The 26,617-nt window shown below is 40.9% G+C and overlaps 1 protein-coding gene across 1 annotated transcript in view; it reads right to left on the bottom strand.

Moving 5' to 3' along the window:
• LOC124163062 (paired box protein Pax-6-like) overlaps positions 1 to 26,617 on the bottom strand; it is a 290,095-nt gene that overhangs the window by 128,153 nt on the left and 135,325 nt on the right. The window contains exons 4-5 of the mRNA XM_046539848.1: positions 25,504 to 25,669; positions 7,854 to 8,034 (exon numbers count right to left, since the gene is read on the bottom strand). Coding sequence (XP_046395804.1) covers positions 7,854 to 8,034; positions 25,504 to 25,669 — 347 coding nt within the window. The remainder of the gene's footprint in view (positions 1 to 7,853; positions 8,035 to 25,503; positions 25,670 to 26,617) is intronic.

Genomic DNA, 26,617 nt, shown 5'->3' on the forward strand with positions numbered 1-26,617 from the left:
AGGTTCACTCATGGGTGAGCAGCGTCAAACAGCTCTCGCAATTTCTTGCTCAATGGTGATTAAAATGAGGATAGAAGCGATATCAAGTACCGCCTCCATCCATTGCATTCCGACTTCGAAATGACAAACATCATTATATGCTCTTTATCAGATTTGACGAAGGAATCTAATTAGCGAATTCCGCAATGGAATACTGTAGGCAACAACGTTGTATGCAATTTCATTAGGAGCGTTATACCTGTGTCTTAGAATACGCAATTGCCCTTTACAGTTTTTTCTCAGAGAATTAAAAAAAAATTCAATGCCATTTCAATTTTTATTTTTAGCTTAAGATTGAATAAAAATACAGATGCATCAGTGTAATATTTACATCCGCGCACCCTGAAATTAACAGTCTTTCAAATATGTAATCTGTGCTATTTGCGGTAGAATATTTCTTTCTCTAAAGGAAATATTAGAAGGATATAACTGAAATCAATGAGTTGCTATCTTTTATTTTAGTGAGGTGCGAAATTTCGGTTGAAAAATTATGAGGCGCTGAATTCGGGAAAGTAGGGGTGGGGTGTGACGTCCCCACCCCTATTCCACCCCCATTCATTCCACCCTCATTGACTATGTTGTATTTTACAAATAACACGACTTCAGCTTTCACTCAGTAGGTTTTCGCAGGAGGTGATAAACGTAATAACACGACTTTAGCTTTTACTCAGTAGGTTTTGCAGGTTTTTCACGCCCCCCTTCTTGTGTAGGCGTTTTCCTGCAGTGGGTTTTTTCGCTGAAGGATACTACACCCTTATCCTCATGTTTTTTTCCCACAAACAGAAATATTTTTTCCACTAAATTTTCACGTACATTTGTTCATATTTTTAACATTTCACAAATATTGTACATCCTTTGTATTGTAAGCGTTTGTCTACCATTTTTTTAATATGTTTGCATTGACGCTATCGAGGGTTTAGGTGGAAGAGGGGACTTCTTAGTCTCAATCTCGCCCGAATAAGGGCATTTTATTATTATTATTGTTAATATTCCAACCCCACCCCCCACCGCCCCTCCTCCTCATCAACTCGATGAGATCTCCCCGCTTCTCTTTTGTGCGGAATGGGCGGAGGAATCAGATTCGCGTGTCCCTCTCACTTGGGCGGGCACAGTGAGACGCAAGTGTGCTGCAGGCCCACATGCAGTGCTCACCGGGGTGGCGAGAGATTGCGGATGAAAGACATCGTCTCTTTCTTTCCTCATTGCTGCCGAAGAAAGTTTCCGCGAGTGAATGTGACGCCGACGAAGTTTTCCGCCGCCTTCCTCCGCGCCTCTTCCTCCCAGCCCCTCTTTCTTTCAAATCGCTGAGGCGTGCTTTTTTCGGGAATGAAGGAATTCGCTTTTGCGTGAGCTCTCGTGTGTCGTTGATGCGCCAACGCCTTCGAGAAAGCGTGTTGTGTTTCGAGAATGGGAAAAGGTAGATGCGGTAGTGGAGTAGAATTAAAAAAAAACGAGAATGCTTCTTCTCCCCGTGCGGGTTTTTGAGATCCATTTGACGCTCAGGATTCTTTCACGGTTGTCTCGCGTACACAAAATTAATCGCGGAAACGGCGACCGCAGTGGTGCGGCGAATGATTCGTGGAATAGCGGCGAAAGCAGAACGAAAATGCATTGTCGTCAAGTTTCAAAGGAAATCACAATTATGTTACACGGATCTTACTCATACCGCGGTCTTAAGATGATTAATGTTCTGTATTCCTACAGATTCCAATCTCATGATGTAGACGTTACCGTGTTGAGAGATTTCTACCATAGGCGTACCCGATCCACCTACGGTTTTAACCATCGTCGTGTGAATGCACGATAGTTCTGACAATCGCTGGAACAAACGTAATGTGAATGAGGCATAAGCTAGCTTTGCAGGTCGACGTGAACTGCTATGGCAGTCGACTGTTGAGGATCGACTCATTCGTGCTGACAGCGATCTAATGCCCAAGTTTTAGCAGTCCAGTATTGAACCCTAGGAATTAATGAGTATGGGTATATCCCAAGTGTATAGATACGCGTATGGATATCGCAAGAGACAACGTCTAACTTATGCCTCGTTCACATTACGATTGTCGGATCACTTACCCGCCCTCCAAGGTATTTTATTTATTAATTTCCATTACCCCATAAACAGCACATTTACGGCCTTTACAATGAAGGACATTTACACACGCCCATGCCCTAGATAAGGGTAACTTACCCAGGAGGGAATCGAACCCACGACCTTTGGCTTGGCAAGCGAGGACTTTAGATCGCCGCCACCGAGGCCGCCAAATGCTGCGGGTTCACGTCGAAACAACTTCCTCTCTTTCGTGACGAATAAAATTCAATTCCAGGATATTTTTCAATGATAATCACTCGCTTTAACTGCTATAAATGTATACTTATATTTATAATCGAGCTGTTGGATTGGGCGAATGAAATATGCTTTTACGGAAAGATAGCGTAGAATTTTTTTTATTGTTTTCATTGATGTTATATTTAATTGCCCGTTATTGGGGTATTCCTCTGGTAAAACAATTTTTCTCGCACAAGTTCATCTAATTTTCAAGATTAAAAATGTTTATATGACGTATTGAAAGTAATAAGGAAAATTCAAAGTACACATTGAGTTATATCCATGAAGAAAATATGATATCATTCTAACTGTTCCGTTTCTTCATCAAGTCATTTCCGGGTTAAGAATGATGAGAAGCACAGTATAGAGTTGGCATGAGTCGGATGAGCGCGAAGGTGGAAAATGGCAAAGCATAAAACGATACAGCCGTCACAAGTATTAGGAAGACTTTCCTCGAAAAATAGGAGAGTTGATAATTACTGTAAGTCGTTGGTGGAAATTACATTGGCAGTTATATTACAAATCTTGGTGTTAGAGCTGTTGGCATACCTGATAGGAAATTGGAAGATTCATGTACAAATTTCGACAACTCCAAATTTTTTTCGTGGCAAATGTCAAACTCGGTGTAAATAGACAAAAAGTGCTCTAACAGAGGAATGCTTAAATATTCTTAAATGTATATCAGTTTTCCGCAATGAAAATATTGATATAAAGGGTCTAGCAGGTTAAGATGGTGAAAAGTGCCCCCCGATATTTTGAGAAATAAAAAATATACACTAAAAGTGCATCCAAAATTATGTGTTCACCCAAAGTTTCAGTCCTCAACAATGGAAAATTACCCCAGAAAAAATTGAAACATGATTTTTAGTTTTTTAACAATATCTCCAGTTTTTATTTTTGTAAAATCGTTTTCTTGATTTTGAATTGTGTACACTCTTATGGTCTACCATCCAGATTTTTTTCGAAATTTTTTAATCAAAAACTAAACTTTTACATAAGTTTGAAAATTTCAAAATTAAATTATAAATTTTAGGAAACAATAGACGCGCCGAAAAAAAATATATTATTACCCCTACCTTAAAGTATAATCCTCATTTTTTCAGATTTTTAAAATTGGTGGAACAGGGTCAAAAACACGAATAAACTTTGGTCAACCACATAATTTTGGATGCACTTTAAGTGTATATTTTTTATTTCTCAAAATACCGTGGGCACTTTTCACCATCTTAACCTGCTAGACCCTTTGAGAAGATAATGTGTCACTCAGATGGAGTGGAAAGCTGTGCATAAACCAATCCCAAGATTGTTGGCCAAATATTTTGACGATTGCAATAAAACGATGGCGAATTAAAAGCGACGAGTTGAACGACTTCTTGGAGCGTGAGGGATTCGCGATGGAACATGTTGGCCCGAGAGAAGACAGATCATTCTCAGAAACATTTCGAAAGCCAATAATTACAGCAATCTGTATATGTACAAGGTGTTAGGTGGAAAAGGGGACTTCTTAGCAGTGCCGTAGCCAGGAATTTCGTTCGGGGGGGGGGGGGGGGGGAGGTCAAAAACCAGGGGGGGAAATTTTTGAAAAACAGGGTTCTAAGTAATGGGTTTTAAACTAATTTTAACACTTTTCATAATCGAAAAACTTCATTTGTTAAAGAAATATTTTTTTAATTCATGTTTTTTCAACATTTTCTTTTGAAGGATCTAAGTTTTTCCCGGCGAATAGTATGGAGGAAGAGTTCTCCGGTTTCCAGCCGGGTCCAAGGGTTTTTCTGCACCGACGCACAGTGGGCTAGAATCGAAAAAAGCTGGCCAAAACCTCAAAATCGATTTTTTTGAGCTAGGAAGTTGAAACTTCGCATACACATTCTCAAATAAATTGTGCATAACTACCCAGATTATTTTGGTCCTGTGTTTTCACTTTAACAATATATGTGAGGTCAAAGTTGAGCAAATTTAGCGAAAAACGACCACCCTCGATTTTTTCTGAATATTGCCGACTTTATCCTCGTGCAGTGGTTTTATAAATAGTTTTATCGACAAAACTGTTATACCATCTTAATTGACACTTCTTATTCTTTCATTTGAAAGGTTTTTAAAGATTTTGTTTCATCAATAACCATAGATACATAACAAAATGGCGGAGCCTGTTTTCAACCCATTTTTTTACATAAACGTAGAAAAAAAGTAGACATTGTCACCGGCTTACACTAAGTCTCTTATATCATGTCGTTCTTTGAAGCTTCTACATTGTGAATCTAAAGTCAAACCTTGCACCAATTTGCAACCCCGAATTTTAAATCGTTTTTTCGAACGCACGGACGACTCCGGTTCTGGCCGGCGGCGGCGGAGAGTACGGCGACGCGGCAAGCGGGTGGATGCAATATGGCCTCATTCACTTTTATGTGTGGATAACAGATATATTAGTGACAGAAAATAATCACCAGAAAGTAAAATTTATAAATATTGCTACGAATGACTCTCATTATGCAATCGCTGGGCACTGCAAGAGGTGCACTGAAAGGTTTCTTTCTTTGAGTGCATTCCATGGAGAATGGACTTAAATCGCGTTCTTAAAGTGGGGAAACGGACTCTTTTATTAACTAACAAGCTCTTTTTCTAGGCAAGAGCCCTCGATGATCCATGGGCTCCACTTCCTAACCTGCCATACATATTTAAAGGCCTTCGGACAACGGTCGTTTTATAGTATTGTTGTAGTGCCGAGTCCTTCGAACTTGATTTTGGTTTGAACTCCTTTTAGCTTTAAAATCTGCGGAAGGCATATTACTCACATCGAATAATGTATTCTTTCTAAGAATACCAGTCCATTTTAATCTATGTCTTATGCTCAATATAAAGTATTGATTTAACTCTTTCATATATATCAACGTCATTATTCTTAATCAACTGCGCTGCTGATAAAATGGTTATTTTTCAGGAATATTTTACCATACAAACATAACATAAACAAAAGCAACACAATTTACGCTTTTCCCAACTAACATACTGCAATTAGCACTGTCAGCAATAAAAGGTTACTGTTTTTCATTCACTATCTGACGAGTTTTTATCACTTTCACTGTCTGAGCTAAAGCATTGTTTTCCTTTTTCAAAAACAGATCCATTACATTGTTCGGTAAGCTCTGTGTTTCCTCCAGTTTAATTGGCATAATTTTTGACATTATCAGTTATGACATTAGGAGTTGTCTTCGAAATAAATCCCTATTTGTGGCCACTCGTGCCATTTTTCTAGTCAACCGTTCACGGAACTTTCTCACGTCCTTATATCGCGCCTATAGTGCTTCCCCTGTCAGTTGTCGCAATTAAGAATGGACTCTGTTGCAATGTCAGCTCCTTGAATGAAGACCTTATGCACGGTTGGTGGCATACCATAATTGCATTTAAAGCGTCAGTGAGAGAGAGAGAAAATTAAATTATTTGGAGAGGAAATCTAGAATAATTGTGATGACTTTTGAATACTCGTGCCTGTTTCATGCTTCGCCTAACGAACAGCATTTTTTACCTAAACAAGAAGGCACAAAGGTGCTCACGAGCAATAATTCATGAGACATAGGCCCTCGTTCTCACGTGCGATTATATTGCGCATGTACTAACTGCTGTCAAAGCCGTGTTTGCAAATTAAAGTGCACTTTATATGCGACGCGAAACTAGGATCTGTGGAAATGCACGTTAAGATTCGAGTCGCAGTAAGAGAACAGAACCATTTTTGGAGACTTCTTATATAATTTCTGCTACAATAATTTCACTCGGGTAAATGAAATCATATGCTCGCGTCACTCTCCCATCGCTGGGGTTAATATTATATCCCTGGCATTTCAGATTTTCGAAGATTCTTGCACCGATATTTGGTGAGCTGCATGGACACAATTACTTATTGAGAGGGCCTCTTAATCTGACATAACATAATATTCGGGGTTGCATTTTATCCACTTGGCAAGAGTTCTTCTTGCCTCCGAGGATGGTCACCGTATCTTCCTTTTGCATTCGTTTTCCTCCTATTCGTTCTTTCGATACAACCCTGAAAACATGAATTGACGTCCATCTGCACTGGCTAAACTAGAGCAACATGTAAATTGTGCTGCATAAGGAATAGTTATTAATTGCTTTAAATCAAGAATATAAACTAAATAAGAATAATGAACTCTTCAAGCACCAAGACAGTACTTGATTTGTCAAAATTCGGCAAAATCAAGTACTGTATTGAGCCATTTTCCATCACGTTTAAGGAATATATTAATTGTTATTTTTAAAAAGTTTATTAGTTAGTAAAAGAGTCCGTTTCCCCACTTTAAGAACGCGATTTAAGTCCATTCTCCATGGAATGCACTCAAAGAAAGAAACCTTTCAGTGCACCTCTTGCAGTGCCCAGCGATTGCATAATGAGAGTCATTCGTAGCAATATTTATAAATTTTACTTTCTGGTGATTATTTTCTGTCACTAATATATCTGTTATCCACACATAAAAGTGAATGAGGCCATATTGCATCCACCCGCTTGCCGCGTCGCCGTACTCTCCGCCGCCGCCGGCCAGAACCGGAGTCGTCCGTGCGTTCGAAAAAACGATTTAAAATTCGGGGTTGCAAATTGGTGCAAGGTTTGACTTTAGATTCACAATGTAGAAGCTTCAAAGAACGACATGATATAAGAGACTTAGTGTAAGCCGGTGACAATGTCTACTTTTTTTCTACGTTTATGTAAAAAAATGGGTTGAAAACAGGCTCCGCCATTTTGTTATGTATCTATGGTTATTGATGAAACAAAATCTTTAAAAACCTTTCAAATGAAAGAATAAGAAGTGTCAATTAAGATGGTATAACAGTTTTGTCGATAAAACTATTTATAAAACCACTGCACGAGGATAAAGTCGGCAATTTTCAGAAAAAATCGAGGGTGGTCGTTTTTCGCTAAATTTGCTCAACTTTGACCTCACATATATTGTTAAAGTGAAAACACAGGACCAAAATAATCTGGGTAGTTATGCACAATTTATTTGAGAATGTGTATGCGAAGTTTCAACTTCCTAGCTCAAAAAAATCGATTTTGAGGTTTTGGCCAGCTTTTTTCGATTCTAGCCCACTGTGCGACGTTTCGAAGGCTAAGTCTGCCATCGTCTTCAGGGTGAATGGATTTGCCAAGATGTGTCCGTCTTATATACCTGAACCCAATGCGAAGGTATATAAGACGGACACATCTTGGCTACCCCATTCACCCTGAAGACGATGGCAGACTTAGCCTTCGAAACGTCGGTGCAGAAAAACCCTTGGACCCGGCTGGAAACCCGAGAACTCTTCCTCCAATATTTTGTTTTCTTTTATGAAGGAAAATGATTGTGTTTTTGTATTTCGGGGGGGTCCGGACCCCCCGGATTCCCCTCTGGCTACGCCACTGCTTCTTAGTCTCAACCTCGCCCGGATAAAGGAATATTATTATTATTACAAGAGCTGTTAATGGTGTGTGAGTACTCACGGATGGGATGTTGTCGTTGGAGCAGACGCCTTCCTGCAGCAGCCGGTCCCGGATCTCCCAAGCGAAGATAGACGGGCACTCCCTCTTGTACTGCGCGATCTTGGACACGACCTCTGCGGTGGCGACCCGCGGCTTGCTGCCCCCGATGGCGCGGGGCCGGATCGAGCCCGTCTCGTAGTATCTGCACGAAGTCCATGGTCACCGCAGTCCATCAGCGGGAGGCACGGGGGGTGCGAAAGAATTGGGGGATGGGGAGGAGGGAGGGGTTGTGGAGAAAGTGGTGAAGTAGAGGATCTCCATGTGAAAAGGGTGTGCAGATTCCAAGCACACCCCGCCCCCCCGTTCAACCCTCTCTCCCGAATCCACGGCTCGTTCATTCATCAAGCGAAAGCGGTGGTTTGGAGGAAGTGAATATCAATGAATAAAAGAGTGTCCGGCGTGACGCGGTGGAAATCTTTGATATTCAGCTATTAAAACAACTTGTCTGTTTCCACATGCTTTTATTTAAACCGACCATGGTTTCGGCAACTTGTGCCATTGGCAAGGTACATAGCCTTGGGTGACAGCCTTTTTATAGGTTTTTCAGGAGGGAGGAGAGGTGGGGGTGGGGTTATAGAGGTGTGTTCATTCCGAGGTTACTAATGACGTCATGGGCGATGGGTGGGAGGTAGGGTAATGTTCAGAAGGGGTGATTGGAATGGGAACATATGGTCGTTACATAATTTAAAATTATCGGGGCAATTCACAATTTCAAACTGTTCTAAGAAATCCAGTTTCCGCCCCTTGTCATGAAGATGTCAAATTTTTGCATCAAAATTGCACAAGTGGTGTTCGTCATTCAACGTGAAACCAACTATATCGGCCAGACTGGGAGGAGTTTTAAAACGAGAATGAAAGAGCATAGACGATGTTTCGTAAATAATGACGATTCATCAGGAATTGCAAGACATTTGAATGACGAACACCATTGGTGTAATTTTGATGCAAACATTTTACATGTACATGACAAGGGGCGGAAACTGGATTTCTTAGAACAGTTTGAAATTATGAATTGCCCCGCTGATTTTAAATTATCTAACGACCATATGTTCCCAAACCACTCACCCCTTCTGAACATTACCCTACCTCCAACCCATCGCCCATTGACGTCATCAGTGACATCGGAATGAACACACCCCTGTAACCCCTCCCCACACCCCCTCCCCCCTCCTGAAAAACCTATAAAAAGGCTGTCACCCAAGGCTATGTACCTTGACAATGGCACAAGTTGCCGAAACCATGGTCGGTGAATATAAAATAGTGTGGAAACAACCAAGTTGTTTTAATAAGCTGAATATCAATGCCTTTCCTTGATGTGGTAAATGAAACTATCATATCTTGACACGCATGAAAATCGTAACTTCAAGGTATGCTGGTGCTTCTAATGCAACGTACTGAAACGATAAGGGCCTATTTTCCACAAATTAAAATTTAATCCAACCCTGGTTTGAATATACTTCATATTCAGGGTAAACAATGTAATGAGATCATCCTCAGGGACCCTGAAGATGCTCGGAGACCCTGAAGATGAAGCTGTTACGCTGACAGCCGGGTCAGAGGATTAAAATTTGTTTTGTGTAAAACTGCACCACATTATTGCTGTATAGTCTAATTCTGCTTCATCTTGCTAAGAATCTCCGGACTCTTAATGCATTGGATTCTTTTTTACCGTGATCACCAAAATTCGTACGCTTTGCACAACGTGAGCATTTGCTTGGAGGCAGTGGATGATAAATCAGCATGCTCACGTATACTCACTCTCAGTAGGCCTTCGAAGGTTTTACACGCTTCCCTATTTGTGCGGCTTTTTCCCTACGGTTTTTTTTACCCAAAGAGAATCCTTATCAACATTCAATCGATTTTTCCAAAGATTTTCTTTTCTTTCAGTACTTAAAAAATAGATTTCATTTATGATATCATTAATAATGGCTATATTTTTTTAAATGTGCCATACCTACTTTTTGTTCTCATATCTACTTTTGGTACTCATAACAATGGGTAATAATGGAGCAAAGGATTCTGAAGTCTACATCTCACTCCAATTACATTTCAGTTATTGCATAATTTGGTGCTTTCAACGTGAGAATCCTGTCTGAACACACTTGCAGATATGGTTATCCAATCGGTTCGATCGGTTTCGGTAACTTTAGGCATACTTTGGGCAGACGATAATAAAATTAACATGAGAAATTAACCATCCACCACGATGCCACGCGTCATTGAAATAATGGCGATGAAATATCAGCACAAAATCCTTTTCTGGTGATACATCCGTGAAATGTTACCGTATTATGGTTAGTGACTCCGTGAGGGAAGAATTTCTTTGATAAACTAATTTTGGAGCGATTTTTATCCGATTTCGATAAAATTGAACTTTCAGAGGAAAAGCATTTACTCATCGCTCGTTTATCATTATTATTGAATCTCAAAAGCCACATTTTATATTGTTGGAAAAATTTTCGTGCATTTTTAATTAACTTCATATTCGTATTTTGACTCGTTTTCCACTATCAGGTGAGTAATATACTCTATGAAACTGAATTTCTCTTCTGGGAAATTATTTTGCGTGTAAGAACTAAATGGAGGATCTTCATCGAGTTTCCGAAGTAACTTCAGGAAGTTATTTGCTTGCTCACTGCAATAATCAAAATTTGCTGCGTTATATTTGGGGTAATAAATGTTTACCTTGTGCCGTTATTGTTTCATTTGACGCCAGAAGTTTTGGAAAGTTTTATTGGCGGAGAGGTTTTTATTTTAGCATCACTTACGCCATTCATCCAAAATATTAAGCATAGGCCACAAGCCTCCCATATCTGCACCCGTAATATTATCCCACAGTATTTCTCGTTTTAAAAAAATGAAAACCACCGCTTTCTGTCCTTGATTCTTTAAGAGCCCTCTCTATTCTTAAAAGCGTCGCAGTAATTAAAAATAACCAATCAAATATTGAAGCTCAAAAGTGCAACGTATTGGAATTTTGGATTCAGTGTTGCTAGTAACGACCACATGAATTGATGTAATGATATTTAAATTATTCAAGCAAAAATTCCTTTTAATTTTGAACCAACCAGGAGATCATTTTGATCCTGGTAAAGAAACAAGATGTTTATTTCGCAAAATAATAAAGTGGACGCATCATGCAACAAGAGATTACTCATGCATCACAACATGCTTCCATCCTGCGACTTCCTTTCTGAGAATTTGTGTTTCACTTCTAAAGCTGAATTACATTTTTTCCGAAATAAAATTCTAATATGTAGACTAATTTACTCTACCTAACAATTAATTCCACGCACTTTTCACTATTTGTTCCTTTAAGTGGTTAAAAATGTCACTTTTGAAAATTTTTTCAATCGGTTAGACCTCCTAAACATGGTATCAAATTCCAATTAAAATGTCGCAATTAAAACAATTATTATCCTAAGTATGACATTGATATGGCTACTCAAGTTATGAAGGGATAATGTAATAGATTTATCAAAATATATTATTTACTGATGTGATTATTTAATATTGACATTTTTAGGGTATATTAAAAGACAACGAGATGTATCCTTACTAATTTTGAAGTGTCCCAACATTTAATTGAATGAGAGAATTGGTAATTGGATACATTCAGATTTAAAACCACATGTGCCACATAAATAGGGTAGTTTCCTTCATCAAAGAAAACGAAATGAAGTGATTGCGATTCGTTACCCACCATTCGTGTATACATAATATACAAATTATTTCGTTTTAGAAATCCCAGTTTAGACGAATGGCTACGGTCAATTTTAACCGCATTTGAAAAAGGCCAGATTGGCGCCCATGCGATTCCACTCCACGTGACGCCACAGGGACTTAGTTTCCACACGAGAGGATAGGAGTTTTACATCGTCTGAGATTACCAATGCATGCAAGAGGCACAGAGCTCAAGGAAACATCTCTTAATAATCACTTATTAAAATCGTCTAAGGTCGGAAAGTTTCCTTCGTTCGATAAGGTATTAATAATCCTTATTTTAAGCCAAGCACTACCTGCTAGCAGGGTAATCTGCTACCTGGTTGCAACCTGCATCGTATCAGCGCTCAGGGCCTCGCCTCAAGGTCACCTCACACGGCGACAGCTGGAACCAAAACGACGTCACACGGAGTTTTCCCGGAATTCATACTTAGCTGTCGCGTTTTCGCGCGCTTGAAAATTTTCAATTTTCAGTTAATCGCGAAAAATAGATATCGTCATTTAAAAATCTAAATGCGTGAATTACGTGCTCCGAAAGTAATAATCTTTCGATTTAGGCAATAAAAAAATAATAGGAAATCACCCTATTAGAGGGGAGAATGAAAGTGATTACTACCCGAATACCGTCAAATGTATAACATGATGGTAATGGCAAATATTCGTGGCATCTCAGGGAGAAACCCCCCCAAAATGCATCCCCCTCGTTGGTGGTGACCAAATAAAATGTGTCCGTCGTGAGTGCAATGCTTAGAGCAAAGCACGCTAGTAGCCGGGAGTGGAGATGGGAGCGGCCACAGCCTGCTTGCCAATAAATCCTCCCTCCCCTCTCCCCATCATGGACTCTACTCCTCTGCTCCATTTGCCGCGCCCTTTTATTGCTTCCATGACGACAAATCCTCTCCCCCCACCCCCCGAGACGACTTTAACTCATAGGCTAACAAAAATGAAGTCTCCTCCGCTCGGACATATTTATTCTCGTGGGGCGTCGCATCTTTTCCCGTTCTCTCTCGGTCCATTCCGGACTGACCCCTCGACAACTAATGCGTCCTCTGCGAGCGCTTCCCCCCCGCCCAACCACTCCCCCAATCTCCTGCAAGTCAACTGTTAACATCGCTCCCTTTCACGATTAATTACACGTTTTAACCTTAAGCTATCACCTCGAAATTTTCAGAGTACTTAAGAGTGGACCCTCGTCAACCTCCTTTTCTCCCAATTGCATCTCAAATAAGCATTGACCTGAAGAAGCCTGCTGCAATGCCGGCGAAACTGTCCTCTGCAGAGATGAATCTACGCGGTAGTAACCCCGAAAACCTGTCTTCTGAATCCTCACCACACCGCGAAAGCCTACACAAGGATTTTATAATGTGCAAGTTGGGTTTCCTCATTTTTCGGTCTCCTCCACAAAGTGCCATGCGATGCCGTCGTTGAGCGCACTGCCTCCCGCTGACGAGCGTATTTCATGGCCTCTTTCGGAGACGAGTGGGAAGTGGAAGATGATGAAGACGGGGTGACGTCGGGGCGGGAGGAAGGGACGGATGCAAGGGGAAGAGAGCCGCGCTCGGCGCATATCGCGTGCGGTTCCCAGCGGAGACCGCACCGCAGGAATGCCTCGGTTTTGGGGCGGAAAAATATTTATTATGCGCGGAGACGGTGATGGAGGTATCCTATCCGCGTCGTCATTATTATTATTATTGTGATAGGGGTCTTCCTGGTGGGGGAGGGTGTGACGTCATCGGTGGCTGCCTGCAGCGGGGGAGGAGGGGGGCGACAGCTGGCACGCGGTGAAACGGAGATGGGCACGATGAGGTTTCTCGCAAGAAAAAGAGGAGGAAATGAATTCGCAGGGACACTCATCATTTTCCCATCTGAAGGGAGTGGCTTCGTGTCGAATGGTGGTGGTGTCAGAACTGCCGACGGAGATCGCTGGGACATTTTAAGAGACCTCGGTGGTGGACTATTATGTGCTTTCCATTCAATCAAGCTAAGTGGGAATATGAATTAATGTTTCGGATCCGCCATTACATTTAAGTGCTTTAAAGGTACGTTTTTGTGATGGATCATTTAATGGGTGCCAAGTTTTAGTTACCGAGAGTTACTCAAAGATCTTGGCAGTCCCCGAGTAAATACCCGTCTCCATGAAAGCTCTTCATTGAAGTGTTGACCATGCACTTGGGAATGATTAAATGCCCGATAGCACCACCAATCACGAGATGTGTCTGGCGTAATTCGCCGTGCTCACCGATGTACTGTATCATGGACTAACGAAGTATCCTGTTCGCAGACTATCTGGGTGGATGAGGGAAGATACCTTCAGAACGCACCTAGCCCAAACCAAGGCCTACATAAGACGGACAAAAACCTGCATCAAACACTTCGAACATTGAAGACGCCAGCTACAACGCCGGCGAAACTGTCGTCATGAATATGAAACGACGCGGAGGTCAACCCGAAAACCTTGCTACGCATGCTGCACGACCCCGCGAAAGTCTCCATCAACAATGCAATAGGCAGTTTAACCATGGTGATAAGCCGAATCTCAGGGATGCGCACGTGTTTAAGAGATGGCAATAAGGGGTGGCAAAAGGACGTCCGGACATGTTCCGGTCACTCAGTGCATCCGACACGGAAGTCGAAGGGGAGGAACAGGACTAGAGCTCAAGAGAGGGCATCCGGAGTTGTTGGAAGGGTCTTCTACTGTCACGGCAGCCGAGGTCCTCATCCGTTAGGCTAAGATATGGATCTCTCCAGGATCATCAAACACCCTCGATAATGGACCTCGGATTTCTATTAGGGATGGACGGATCCAGGATTTATTTCGGATTTGGATCGGATCCTTGATTTTCGGACCCGGATCTTTCGGATCGGATATTTTCGGATCCAAATGCATTTTCAAATTCCTGACACTGAGATTCCCCCGATGAATGTTCAATCTCTTGGGAAGAGCAATTAAGATCAGATACCTTTCAAAGCGTCATGCAGATCCTCACCATCTTTTATTGTCCCACGCAAACGAAATTAGATTATCAAGATTGGGTGAGGTATGGTGGCACAGCATGATGAAATGAAGTGAATTAAACCCTAGGCACTGTCTACTCTTTTTAATGGCGAAATTTAGCCACAGTACGTTTAGCATCATCATCATATTAAATTAATATTAACTGTAACATGTTAATTACATCCGATGATGAAGCTATACAGTAGAACCTCGGATATAACGACCACAATCCGTTCAAGAAAGCTGGTCGCTATCCGAAATGCTCGCTATCCGAAACAATTTTCCCCATTTGAAATAAAGGTAATGGGAATAATTAGTTCCTAGCTCCTATTGACTCGCTATTATATGAAAGTTACAGGGTATATAGGCATTGTATTACATTTTATTACTTGTAAACTTACTATTGTAGACATTGTATTACTTTATATCCATTTGGAATCACACAGCACCGAACACAAACGTGTTGCTGCACATCTGTTCGCTAACAGAAATTTTTGGTCGTTATCCGAATTGTTCGTTATCAGAGGCGTTCGCTAACCGAGGTTTCACTGTATGTCGTAACGCGTCCCAAAATCACAAATTTTGTCATTGTAAACAGCGGATGGTAGAAAAGGTTTTAGATAGGCACTTGGAATATGCTGCTAACGTGTGGGACCCTTATGAAGTAGGACTAATAGCTGAAATCAATCGACGACAGCGCATGGCGGCCAGATTTGTGATGAGTTGTTACGACAAAAAGTGCAGCGTTTCAAGTACGTTACACGAGTTAGGATGGGAATCTTTACAGGAGCGTAGATCGAAGTATAGGCTTAACTTACTTAGGAAATTCGAAGAAGATACTTTCTCAGACGACGTGAATCATATCCTTCGTTTACCATTGCACTATAGTATACGCGATCATGAGAATAAAATAAAAGAAATAGACTGCAAAAGAGAGAGATTTAAAATGTCATTCTTCCCTCGTACTATTAAGGATAGCAACGTTGTCTCCATTGATAGGGTTAATGGCATCGCTCGCTAGGATCACTCATTGCATGTTTTTTCATAGTTCTAACCTTGCATGTATTTGCTCTATGAATTACTAACCATTAGCATGTTTTTTAAATGAATAAGCATGTATATTTTGCTAGTGTGCGTAATATTTCTATGACCATGCGGTGTGCATGTGGCAGTCCTCTTGCATGCTGCATGTTGGTGAATTGTCACCCCCTGCCAAACACCCTAGAGATGGCTCGCAGGGTATTATATAGATGTAGATGTAGGCGAGGTACGGTGGCACAGCATGATGATATGAAGTAAATTAAACTCTAGGCACTGTCTACTCTTTTTAATGGCGAAATTTAGCCATAGTACGTTTAGCGTCATCATCATGTTAAATTAATATTAACCGTAAGATGTTAATTACACCTGGTGATGAAGCTACACGTCGAAACGCGTCCCAAAATCGCTAATTTTGTCATTGTAAACAGCGGATAGTAGAAAAGATTTTAGTTAGGCCAATTCAGGTGGTCAAATCCGTCGCAACGGACACCAAAATGTTTTCATATTCCCGTGCATGTAAACGGCTGATGTCATAACAACACCTGCCACGCCCCTCTTGGGCTTAGTGTATGGATGTAGATGCAGATGGTGTAGGGGAAAAGAATGCTGACGGTCGGTCGGTGACCTTCGGGAAGGATCTTGGGATGTTTGCTCCAGCCGGCGACGCCTAGCACGAGAAGAAGGATGCTGATGGGAGGAGGTTATGGGTCTGGTCGGTTGGATCTTCTTGAACAATGAGGGAGGGGGAGTCAATGGGGCGGAGGGCACTCAGGAGACACCCTCACGGCGACTATTTAAAGGGGCGGGGACAGGGGTGCCACCTCGCGCAATTTCAACCTTTCCGTTTCCGAGTTAAAGGGATCATCGATTAGCGTTTTTCTCATCCGTACATCTTCTTCTGGATCATGCATCTCTGTAGTTATGAGATGCTGGAATCAAAACATGTCATTGATATCTAAACTGATGGGTAAGTCACGGGTTTTACAAAAGTGACCTAGGATACCGATAAAAAAACCGTAATTTAGGACAAAAACTCAACTGCACCCGGTGCATTTTTAATAATTTATTTCCTTCACAGATTGTTCCATTCCTAATCTATTTTTAATTCGCTGTTAGACTGGATTTGTCGTTGGTAAAACGAAAAATCGCCAAGCGGAAATTGACGCAAACTTTTGGAGTTTTTGAATGAGGGAATAGATTTTACGCATCAGATTTTAATACATAATTTTAAGAAAGATATTTCGCTATGCCCAAAAAATGATGGATAGTACGCTCTGATAACGATAATATACTAAAATTAATTAAGAAAAAACAGCCTATACTGACTAACTTAATTTATGAGGTGCTAAAATGATTCCCTATCCTCATAATGACGAGGTCATACATACAGCGGTGACGTGGAAAGGAAATACTCAGGTTACAAGTATAAAAAAATATCAAAAAGTCTAATTAATGATATTCAAGGTTTACTTCGAATTAATTGATATTTCTTGTGCAATTCCTTGAGAAATAAGTGCACCTGTATCATATTGCGACGCATTGCCCATATTAAATGCCGTCCTGTCGCTCTATGGCTGTCATTCATTCATGAGAGAGATTTCCTTCAATTCCACCCTTGCTTCCACTCCCACCGCCCCTCATTTCAGGGCCCCCTGATCGGATGTTTACGCCGAGGCGACTTACCTCTCAAGTTGCCAGCCCTGCTCGTATTCAGTGGATACGGGATGGGGGGGGTCGACTGCTTACCGTGACGCGTCATTTGCTCCGCTCCGCAGGGGGTTAGAGGGGGGGGGGTGAGGGGGTGGAGGCTGCTGCTGGGGGTGTCGTGAGCGATGGGGAAGGGGTGGGGGCGGATTAAGAGAGGGTGGGGGTGGTAAACAGATGACGTCGGGAGGCCTTTCCTTCTTTGCGCGGCGGGTGCGTGAGTTGGTTTCTCTCCCCCGCCGATCCTCTTCATCGCCGCCAGCTGATCGCAATACCGTTGCGCGAATCACTTCTCCACTATTTCGACATTAAAGACAATCATACTGGGCGTACTTTTACCGACCGATGCGGCGCTGTGTGTTCCTGCGCCGAATTAAGTTTTAAATATTATGCTATAAATTTTGAACACTTTGAGCAAATATTTAGTTAAAATAAAAAAATCTTGCTGTAAAAGTTATTAACTCATCTGATAGGTTTGTTTCGGTGTTTGAGAATATAGCTCATCCCTACTTAAGCCAAAAACATGAGATTTTCTCGTAGTTTCATTTCTAGGAATAATTTTGCTGATTTTTAAAGGCTTGGCTCGGAATTTGAAACCGCGACTATTCGATTAATGAGCAAGACCTCTATTGACTAGGCTACCACACTACCCTGTAGATTACACTCCCCTTTTAGTGCGGCGTGCCGATATATCGGCTTTTTACGTTATTGTTGTTAAATTTGGGGGAATTGAATAAAAAAAAACTTATATATCAGTAAACGTATAAAAATTTTGTAATTATTGCCCAATTTAATCTCATTAGTTAAAAAAAACCGCTTAAAGATATCTAAAAAATTAACTATGCAATGTTTATTTTTCCTAGTTGGTACATTTTATTAAAATGGCCTCCGCATTTTTCGACTGTACCCCGGGAAGATGGATAGCATTAAAAGGGTATATTACCCTGGGAAAGGTAATTTCGTATTAAATGTGCATTATTTTAATTCATCGAATATAATGTAAAATAAAATATTTTTTCAATTTAAAATACGTGGTTTCGTTAAGTAAAGCCTGAATACATTTCAACCAATGATAAACTATAACGTTCACCAACAGTGCGTGTTGTTTGCGCCAGAAAATGAGGAAATCATGTGGTGCACATTGAAGAACTATTGAATACCACAAAAATTTAAAGACGCGGCGAAAACCCCGAAAATCGGAATGATCGTCCTTCAAACTCCCGCGGAAATCAATGCAAGAATTTCATCCGCGCATGCTTTTGTTGCTATTGGTTAGAGCAATTAGTTAAAAAAGAAAGAAAGCGGTAAGTTTCGCAATCAATTCGAGTTTTTCACCGACCCATGTTTCATCCGTTGGTCATCATCCTCACGACGATATATCGCAAACACTACTGTTGGTAAAAAAAAATACGGCCAATGTTATCATTTCAGTGCGAACTTCTTACCGTTTTCTCTAAATAATGGCGTAATTTCATTTTTTGAGGCTGAATTTATCTCTAATTAATGATTTCAGGTATTCACTTATGAAGTAAATGCGGTAAGGCTTCTCCGTCTTTGGATACTTATGAGCGTCGAAAATTATCAAAATTTTTTAACTTTGTGGGATTTATGCTCCATGATTTGGCTCCATAATCATCATGAATGAGTGTGACGATTAAATACACTTATGGCAGGTTTTTCTAATGCCTCATTAGCCTTTACCGGAACACGATTAAACCGTAACCTTAACCTGAGAATATTTTAAAGCTACATGAAAGCAAAGCAGACCAGAATAACCTTTAGTCAAGATAGCGATGCAATTGAGAGCACTCTTTAACTACGTTTTTACTCATTCCGAAAAAATTTTAGCAAGACATGACAAAACTGGCCAGTTTCCCCCGGTTGCCTCGACCGCCTTACCGTGTGCTCCCTGCGTGGCTTCGTGACGGTAGCTGCCCGCTGAGCTAAACATGGAAACAACGTGTCTTCTGGATAGCTTCACTGTGCTTTTAGAAAATGCAACAAGATATTCAATGAAAGCAATAAAATACAGATCCGATTTAAATCGTGATTGACCTATCTTTTGTGACGGACACATTGAATGGCAAAGAAATTTTTATTGGAAAACAACTAGCCGTACACTTAATCAAATTTACATCAGTTTAAAAATCAGTGCCACGCGCATTTGCCAGCTCTGAAAAGAGTAGGACAGTGTGATCGTTCCTTGACTGCCTATCCGGCGAACGAAGCGCACTTCTCACGTTGTCTCCTCATAAAGCCCGTGTGAAACTTAACGATTTATTGGCCAATAAATCGGCGTGCAATATTGTATAAAATATTGGACGTAACGTACCGTATGACACGCATCAATATTAGCACCAATATTGGCCATAATAGTGTTCTAACTTCCCGCAAGAGAACGCCTTTTTATTTCGATGTTTTTACGTTGTATAAGCATTCCTGTTTTTTGTACGCTTCAATCAATAGTGAAACAACTTCTTTCGTCTATATTTTAGAAACTTAAAGCGATTTTTCGGAAAAATAAACAATGTTTTACCGCCAAATCTGATGTTTTGCAAATAGCTTCTTATTTTGGCCACTAGGAGTCATCATAACTGACTTCTGATTGAAGATTGGCCGCGAGAAAAAAGAGCCTGTTCTAAATTTCAAATTGGGCAAGAAATTGTGTCCAATATTACGAAAAGGATATTGGACAAGAAATTGGTGTGTGTCATTTGGACCACAATCCAATATTCAATAGATTGGGCAATAAATTGGTTAGTGTCATAGGGGCTGATGGGCAAACCCTCTGAGCTGGTATTAGAGCTGAGCAGACCGTGTCACAGCCGGGGCACGAGCTTAGGTTCGGCATTTGGAGACTGATGGAAAGTTCCGGGGTTCGAGACTTTCCGGAAAACTAAACGAAACTTCTCCAAGTGGCCTAGGGAAAGGAACCCTAACAAGAAAAGGTGAATAGGGTGGTTTCCTATCATCTTTTTTATTGCCTAAATCGAAAGATCATTACTCCTGGAGTACGCATTTTACACTTTTAGATTTTTTAATGACGATATCTATTTTTCGCGATTAAATTAAATGTGAACATTTTCATGCGCGCGAAAACGCGACGGCTAAGTATGAATGATGGGAAATGCCCGTGTGACGTCATTCTGGTTCCCGCTGCCGCAAAGTGAGGTGACCTTTGGGCGAGGATGTAAGCGCTGCTGCGATGCAGACTGCTAGAAGGTAGCAGAGTACCCTGCTAGCAAGTAGCGCTTGGCTTAAATAAGGATTATTAATACCTTATCAAACGAAGGAAACTTTCCGACCTTTGGCAGTTTTAAAAGACATGTTTTGGTGATTATAAAGACATGTTTTCCTGAAGTCTGTACCTCATGAATGCATTGGTAATCTCAGGCGATTTAAAACTCCAATCTACTCGTATAGAAACTAGGTCCCTGTGACGTCACGTGGAGTGGCATCGCATGGGCGTCAATCTGGCCTTTTTTCAAATGTGGTTAAAATTGACCATTGCCATTCGTCTAAACTGGGAATTCTTAAACCAAATAATAGGGTGGTTTCCTATTTTTTTTTTATTGCCTTAATCGAAAGATTATTACTCCTGGAGTACATATTTCGCGCTTTTAGATTTTTAAATGACAACATCTATTTTTCGCGATTAAATGAATAGTAAAAATTTTCAAGCGCGCGAAAACGCGACGCTTAAGTATGAATGTCGGGAAATATCTCCGTACGTCGTATTTCTGGTTCCCCCTCCCGCCCGGTGAGGTGACCTTGAGGCGAGGCTTAGCTCTGATACGTCGCAGGATGCTAGCGGATAGCTGAGTACCTTGCTGAGCGGTAGCGCTTGGCTTAAAAAAGGTTTATTAATACCTTATCAAACGAAGAAAACTTTCCGACCATAGGCAGTTTTAATAGGTGATTATTAAGACATGTTTCCCTGAGCTCTGTGCCTCATGCTTGCATTGGTAACCTCAGACGATGCATAACTCCTATCCTCTCGTGTAGAAACTAGGTCCCTGTGACGTCATGCGGAGTGGAATCGCATGGGCGCCAATCTGGCCTTTTTCAAATGAGGATAAAATTTGACCCTTGCCATTCGTCTAAACCGGTATTTCAAAAACCAAATAACTTGTGTATTATGAATACACTAATGGTGGGTAACGAATCGCAATCAATGCCTTTCGTTTTCTTTGATGAAGGAAACTACCCTATTGTATATTTTTAATACACTAATGTTGGGTAACGAATCGCAATCAATGCCTTTCGTTTTCTCTGATGAAGGAAACTACTCTATTCTTAGTCCCCTAACTTAGTTTGGACTAAACTTTACTCTCACTAATCAACTATCCCGTTGGATCGCCGAGACGAGAGTACGTTACATCCGGTATTCGAACCCACTAAATTAATCTAACGATGTATGACTAGGTTACGGCGTGTGAATTGATCTTAGTTCAATGAAACCGCTCTTTCCTATGACGTATATTAAGTCGAAACCGATTGCTAAGTATTAAACCAGTGAGGAAAGTGCCTTTTATCATTACGATGCGTAACTTCTACAAAGTGAATTCACCGACTATCAACTTCTTTTATTAAGCAATTGTCCTGGCCTCTGATGAGTTTAGCGACTCACTTCGCCGTTGCGACCATCCAACCGAATGACCCTTCCCTCCCCTTCTTCATAAGCTCCCGTCCTCGCGTGCATGCAGATCGATGAGACGATCGGAATATGATGACGAAGCCACTCCATTCCCTAAATTCGCCTCCACCGTCGTCGTCGTCTTGTCGGGATCGGCCTCATGACTCGGGCTTTTCGCAAACGACATCCTCCTGGAAGCGGCGGCGGCTGTGGAGGTCTCAATCCCCAGCCTTCATCGCCGGCTGCTCCCATTCCAGTGATATCGCCGCTTCAAAGGGACCACTGCATCAGCTTATCCAAGGAGGAAAGAATCGCTTTCAACTCTATCAAGCCGGGACTGGTTTTAAGCATTGTTCGTAGGCATCAAGATTACTTGAGATTTCACGGACTATGTTACCCTAGGTCCAAAGATTACGGTTAATTTTTACGTTTTGGAGGTTAAAAATTAAGGCATTAATATAATTAATCGTAGCGGGCGTAACTTGGTGGAAATCCATAATCGCAGGAATAGAAGGATCAACAACTTTGCTATTTCCACATAGTAATTTATTGACACTGACCATGGTTTCGTTACAGAGGAACATTATCAAGGTAAAAAATGCAGGTAAATCGACAGTATATGTAGCAAATTCTGCAATATATACTGTCAATTTACTTGCATTTTTTACCTTGATAATGTTACTCTGTAACGAAACCATGGTCGGTGTCAATAAATTACAACCTATGTGGAAATAGCAAAGTTGTTGATCCTTCTATACCTAAGGTATTAATGATAAAATTTACATTTTTATCAAGGTTTTGGTCTTTATTTAATTCACTATTTCGCGGAGAGGGTTTTGACAATTGTTGTCACTTCTTTATTTCTATAATAATAAAAAAATAAGCAAGTGGTGGTTTTTGGAAGCTATGGGGTTGTCACCCTGATTGTACTTGATATTCTTTGATAGTCCATTCATTGAATGGGAATTGTTTTTGCTACGTTGTGCAATATTTATTTTTGTCATTTCAGGTCGAAATTATTTTCTACCTATAGTAAAACTGAGAGAACTATGTAAGAAACTGGAAGCAATAGTGAATTCTGACCTCAATATTTTCTTGGAACACAATTTCACTGAGTTTAATTGTGGTTAAAACTTGCCTCATTCGGCAGCTTTGGACCCTAATATCTTTCCAGTGGTTTCCAGTAACCTAACTCCCAGGAAAATGTTGCTTTTCTCAAAGTAGTCTCTGTGCTCGCTTAGCATTAGTTTATGCATGCTATTTCATTGGATGGCTCTTGTTAAATAGGCTTAGATGAGAATGACTGTTATTAATTATTTCTATCTTATCAATCAGGTAAATAGAAGGTGAAGCCTGTTGGAAAGGGAAGATAGAAACTTTATAAATGGACAGAATACTCTTTGATATTTACAGCCTTTATAAATTTTATCGATACCACCTTCCCAATTAATTTATTTATCGTGGTAAAATTGCTACGACGCAGATGCTGTGTTCGGCAACCCCTGTTTTCGTAGCCCAACCATGGTTAATGATAGAGTTTTGTCTGCTCAGCTTAGAAGCAAATCGCTAAAATTACTTCTCCTTTCTCTACACAATCACCCCATCCAACCAGATTATCAATGGTGGGAAAGTCTAGGGATCTACAACACGGCATGCCACAAGAACAGTTCAAGACACAAGTCATTCCAGCAGGCACTTCATCCAGCTTGCAAAGATTACCGCTAACTGCTTTTTCAGGAAATATATTTTAAAAGGTAATTAGGTCTGCCCAACAAATATTTTTTCCAGAAATATTTTTTGGGGAGATTTTAGGAGAGAATGCTCCGGGGTACGAAGAGAATATACCGCCACCGGAAGAATGTTTCTACAGCCGACACTAAATGCTGGGCGTGAGATCTTGATCACATACCACTACTTTTATTTTGGTTCATCTCAATAATATTAGGTAGGTACTTAATCAACGGGGAAGGATGCAGGAGTCAAATGTGGACATCACGAGAGACGGGAGGTGGTGAGAAATTCACTCTTCTTCCCTTCGCCGCAGCTGATCACACGCGCGCCCGTGTCGTGACGCCATTTCGGCAACAAAAACTTGCGAGTTGTGTAACTTGCACGATCTGATAATGAAAGGGCAAGCTAGGTGAGCCTACACAGCAAAGGTTACTCAACTGCTCACCGCCGCAATGTCACAACAAAAGTACACGTGGAGCAGAGTTAAAAAAAAAACCGGAGATAAATTATTTTCGGGTTTGGCGCCGGGTTAGTCTTTTCGTATCCGCAGAGAGCTCAGTACCCTCTGAATAAATAGGTAAAACCCTCCCATAATTACATCCCTTCTATAAATGCGCTCTCCTGAAACCTTTTACTTGCATAGCCAACGTTTGCGACACTCACACATCCATTAAAACTCACATTTCATTCGATGTTAATGACGATGCTGAAGTTACTCGTCGAAATTTTGGTCGTGAAAAAAATCCCCAAGCCAAACCCGCCACGGTTTCGATTACTTCTATCGCTGAATAAAGTTATTATATAAAAAATGCCGAGTGGTTAGCAAAGACAGTGAAGGAGGGAAGTGATTTCTCCGCCATTATTCAGTAAGATTGATTTTTACGGCAGCGTTGAGGGCGACTAACGATAGTGATTAACCCTAAACCAGTGACGTGCAATTCTTGTTACACTGCCAGTGACGTGCGGTCTGTGAGACCGCAATAAAACGAAAATTCGTAAAACGTTGCAAAGTCATTTCTATTTCTTAGTTTAATGTTTCTTAGACTTCTCAACTATTATAAACCTTATATTTAATATTATGCATTCCCAATGTGAGCCAACTTTTTCAGTAAAAATTGTTATTCGAAAGAGGATTAAAAAACTGACATAAAAAACATTTGAGTTGCTATTATTATCGGACTTTTCGTAATTAAATACTTAATTATCCACGTTATGCAACTAGAAATGCTTCCTTGCAAATTATTAATTACTATTATTCTTGAAAAATCACTAGGTATTGTTTTTAACAATTTTATGATTCATTTCCACCAGCATTACGTTTATTGGATTTCCCTATTTAGTGACGTGATGTCTCACAGACCGCTACTCAAATTCAGTTGCAAATTTTCAGAAATAAATAATAAGAACGTTGAATTTTAAGAGTGCCATGTCCTTATTACACAAAATTAAGACGCTTCCGAGGATTATAGATATTTTGAAATAGCAATTTTGAAAATATTCATAATTTTAGAAACGCAGCGGTCTCTCAGACCGCACGTCACCGGTTAAGGGTTAAAACTATGCAACCCGTTCACCAATGATGCCAACATGACAGTGCGACGAATGGCCGCACACGAGCGGCGGGGGGAGGTTGGGGGGGCGGGTAGATGGGCCCTCCCATCCCTCGTGGTGCTTCTTCCACATTCATACCGTTTTCACATGATTACGACATTATTATTTTAGGGTTTTGGATAATATACATTCACAAATGTTTTGGTTAAATGTACGGTGTTCTTCCTTACCTGCCTAATATTTTGGACACGCATCCGTTGGATACCTGAAGAATGCGAGAGATATCACACGGCCTCGCGCCGGAATGTGCGAGCTCGACTATTTTCTGTCGCGTAGAATCCGGGAGGGGTCGGCCGCTGACGAACACGCCTCCTAGCTGGTTCACACCGCTGTGACCTGTGCGGACATTTTTCAGTGGGGTCAGAGGGGGTTCATAGACTGGTGATGATGATTTTTTTTCTTGTATCACTTCATTCAGAGTGCGACGTCTCTCGATATTTGCCTGTATCGAGGTACCATCGTACTCCTTTCCTTTGTATTTGGGTGTTGAGGGAGTGACAGATTGGAGATGCGGGCAAAGTAAGAGGACTTGGCGGGGCCCAGAGGGCCTCATTTGGGGAATAGGACCCTCTGTGCCTCGTCAACACGGGTGGGTTGGCTGGGGGGATGGGGGCAGGGAGGGATGTGCAGTGATTGTTCGCCAATGAGACGGACTTGGTCGTGAGTGCTTCCCGAGATGGGTCTGTGTGGGCGTTTTCCTCCAGTGGGTTTTTTCCAATAAGGACGAGAGTAAATATCCTTATGTTTTTCCTACGTTCACTAACATCTTTTTACACTTGGTAAATGGTGACTTTGTTAATTTATAATTTTATTTGTTAATTGAAAACGGAACTTCTATTTCTTTTTATGTGATTTCTCTGCATGTAAGGGAGTCGAATTGCATGCTGCATGCTGGTGATTGATCACCCTCTGCCAAGCACCCTAGAGGTGGATCGCAGGGTATTATGTAGATGTAATTTCATAAGCAACTTGACAATGTATTTAACTGCATATATTTCATGTTTAACGAGGGGTTAGATGGAATATGGGACTACCTAGTCCGAATCTCGCCCAATAAAGACGTTTATTATTATTATTATTATTGCTGGTGAAAGTGTGCAAGCATAAATGGCCATTTTCAGTTTCTTAATTTGACATCTGAGAAGACAAAAATGTTCAGTGTGTGCGCTTGAATTTCGGATTACTGCAAAGCTTTTATTTAGACAATTTCAAGTGTAACAGTTCTGAGTGTTTTCCTGTCAATATCATCCTCTACCCTTGATTTCTTGCTTGGGATACGGTGTG

This window comes from Ischnura elegans, chromosome 7 (assembly GCF_921293095.1).
Source record: "Ischnura elegans chromosome 7, ioIscEleg1.1, whole genome shotgun sequence".
NCBI lineage: Eukaryota > Metazoa > Arthropoda > Insecta > Odonata > Coenagrionidae > Ischnura > Ischnura elegans.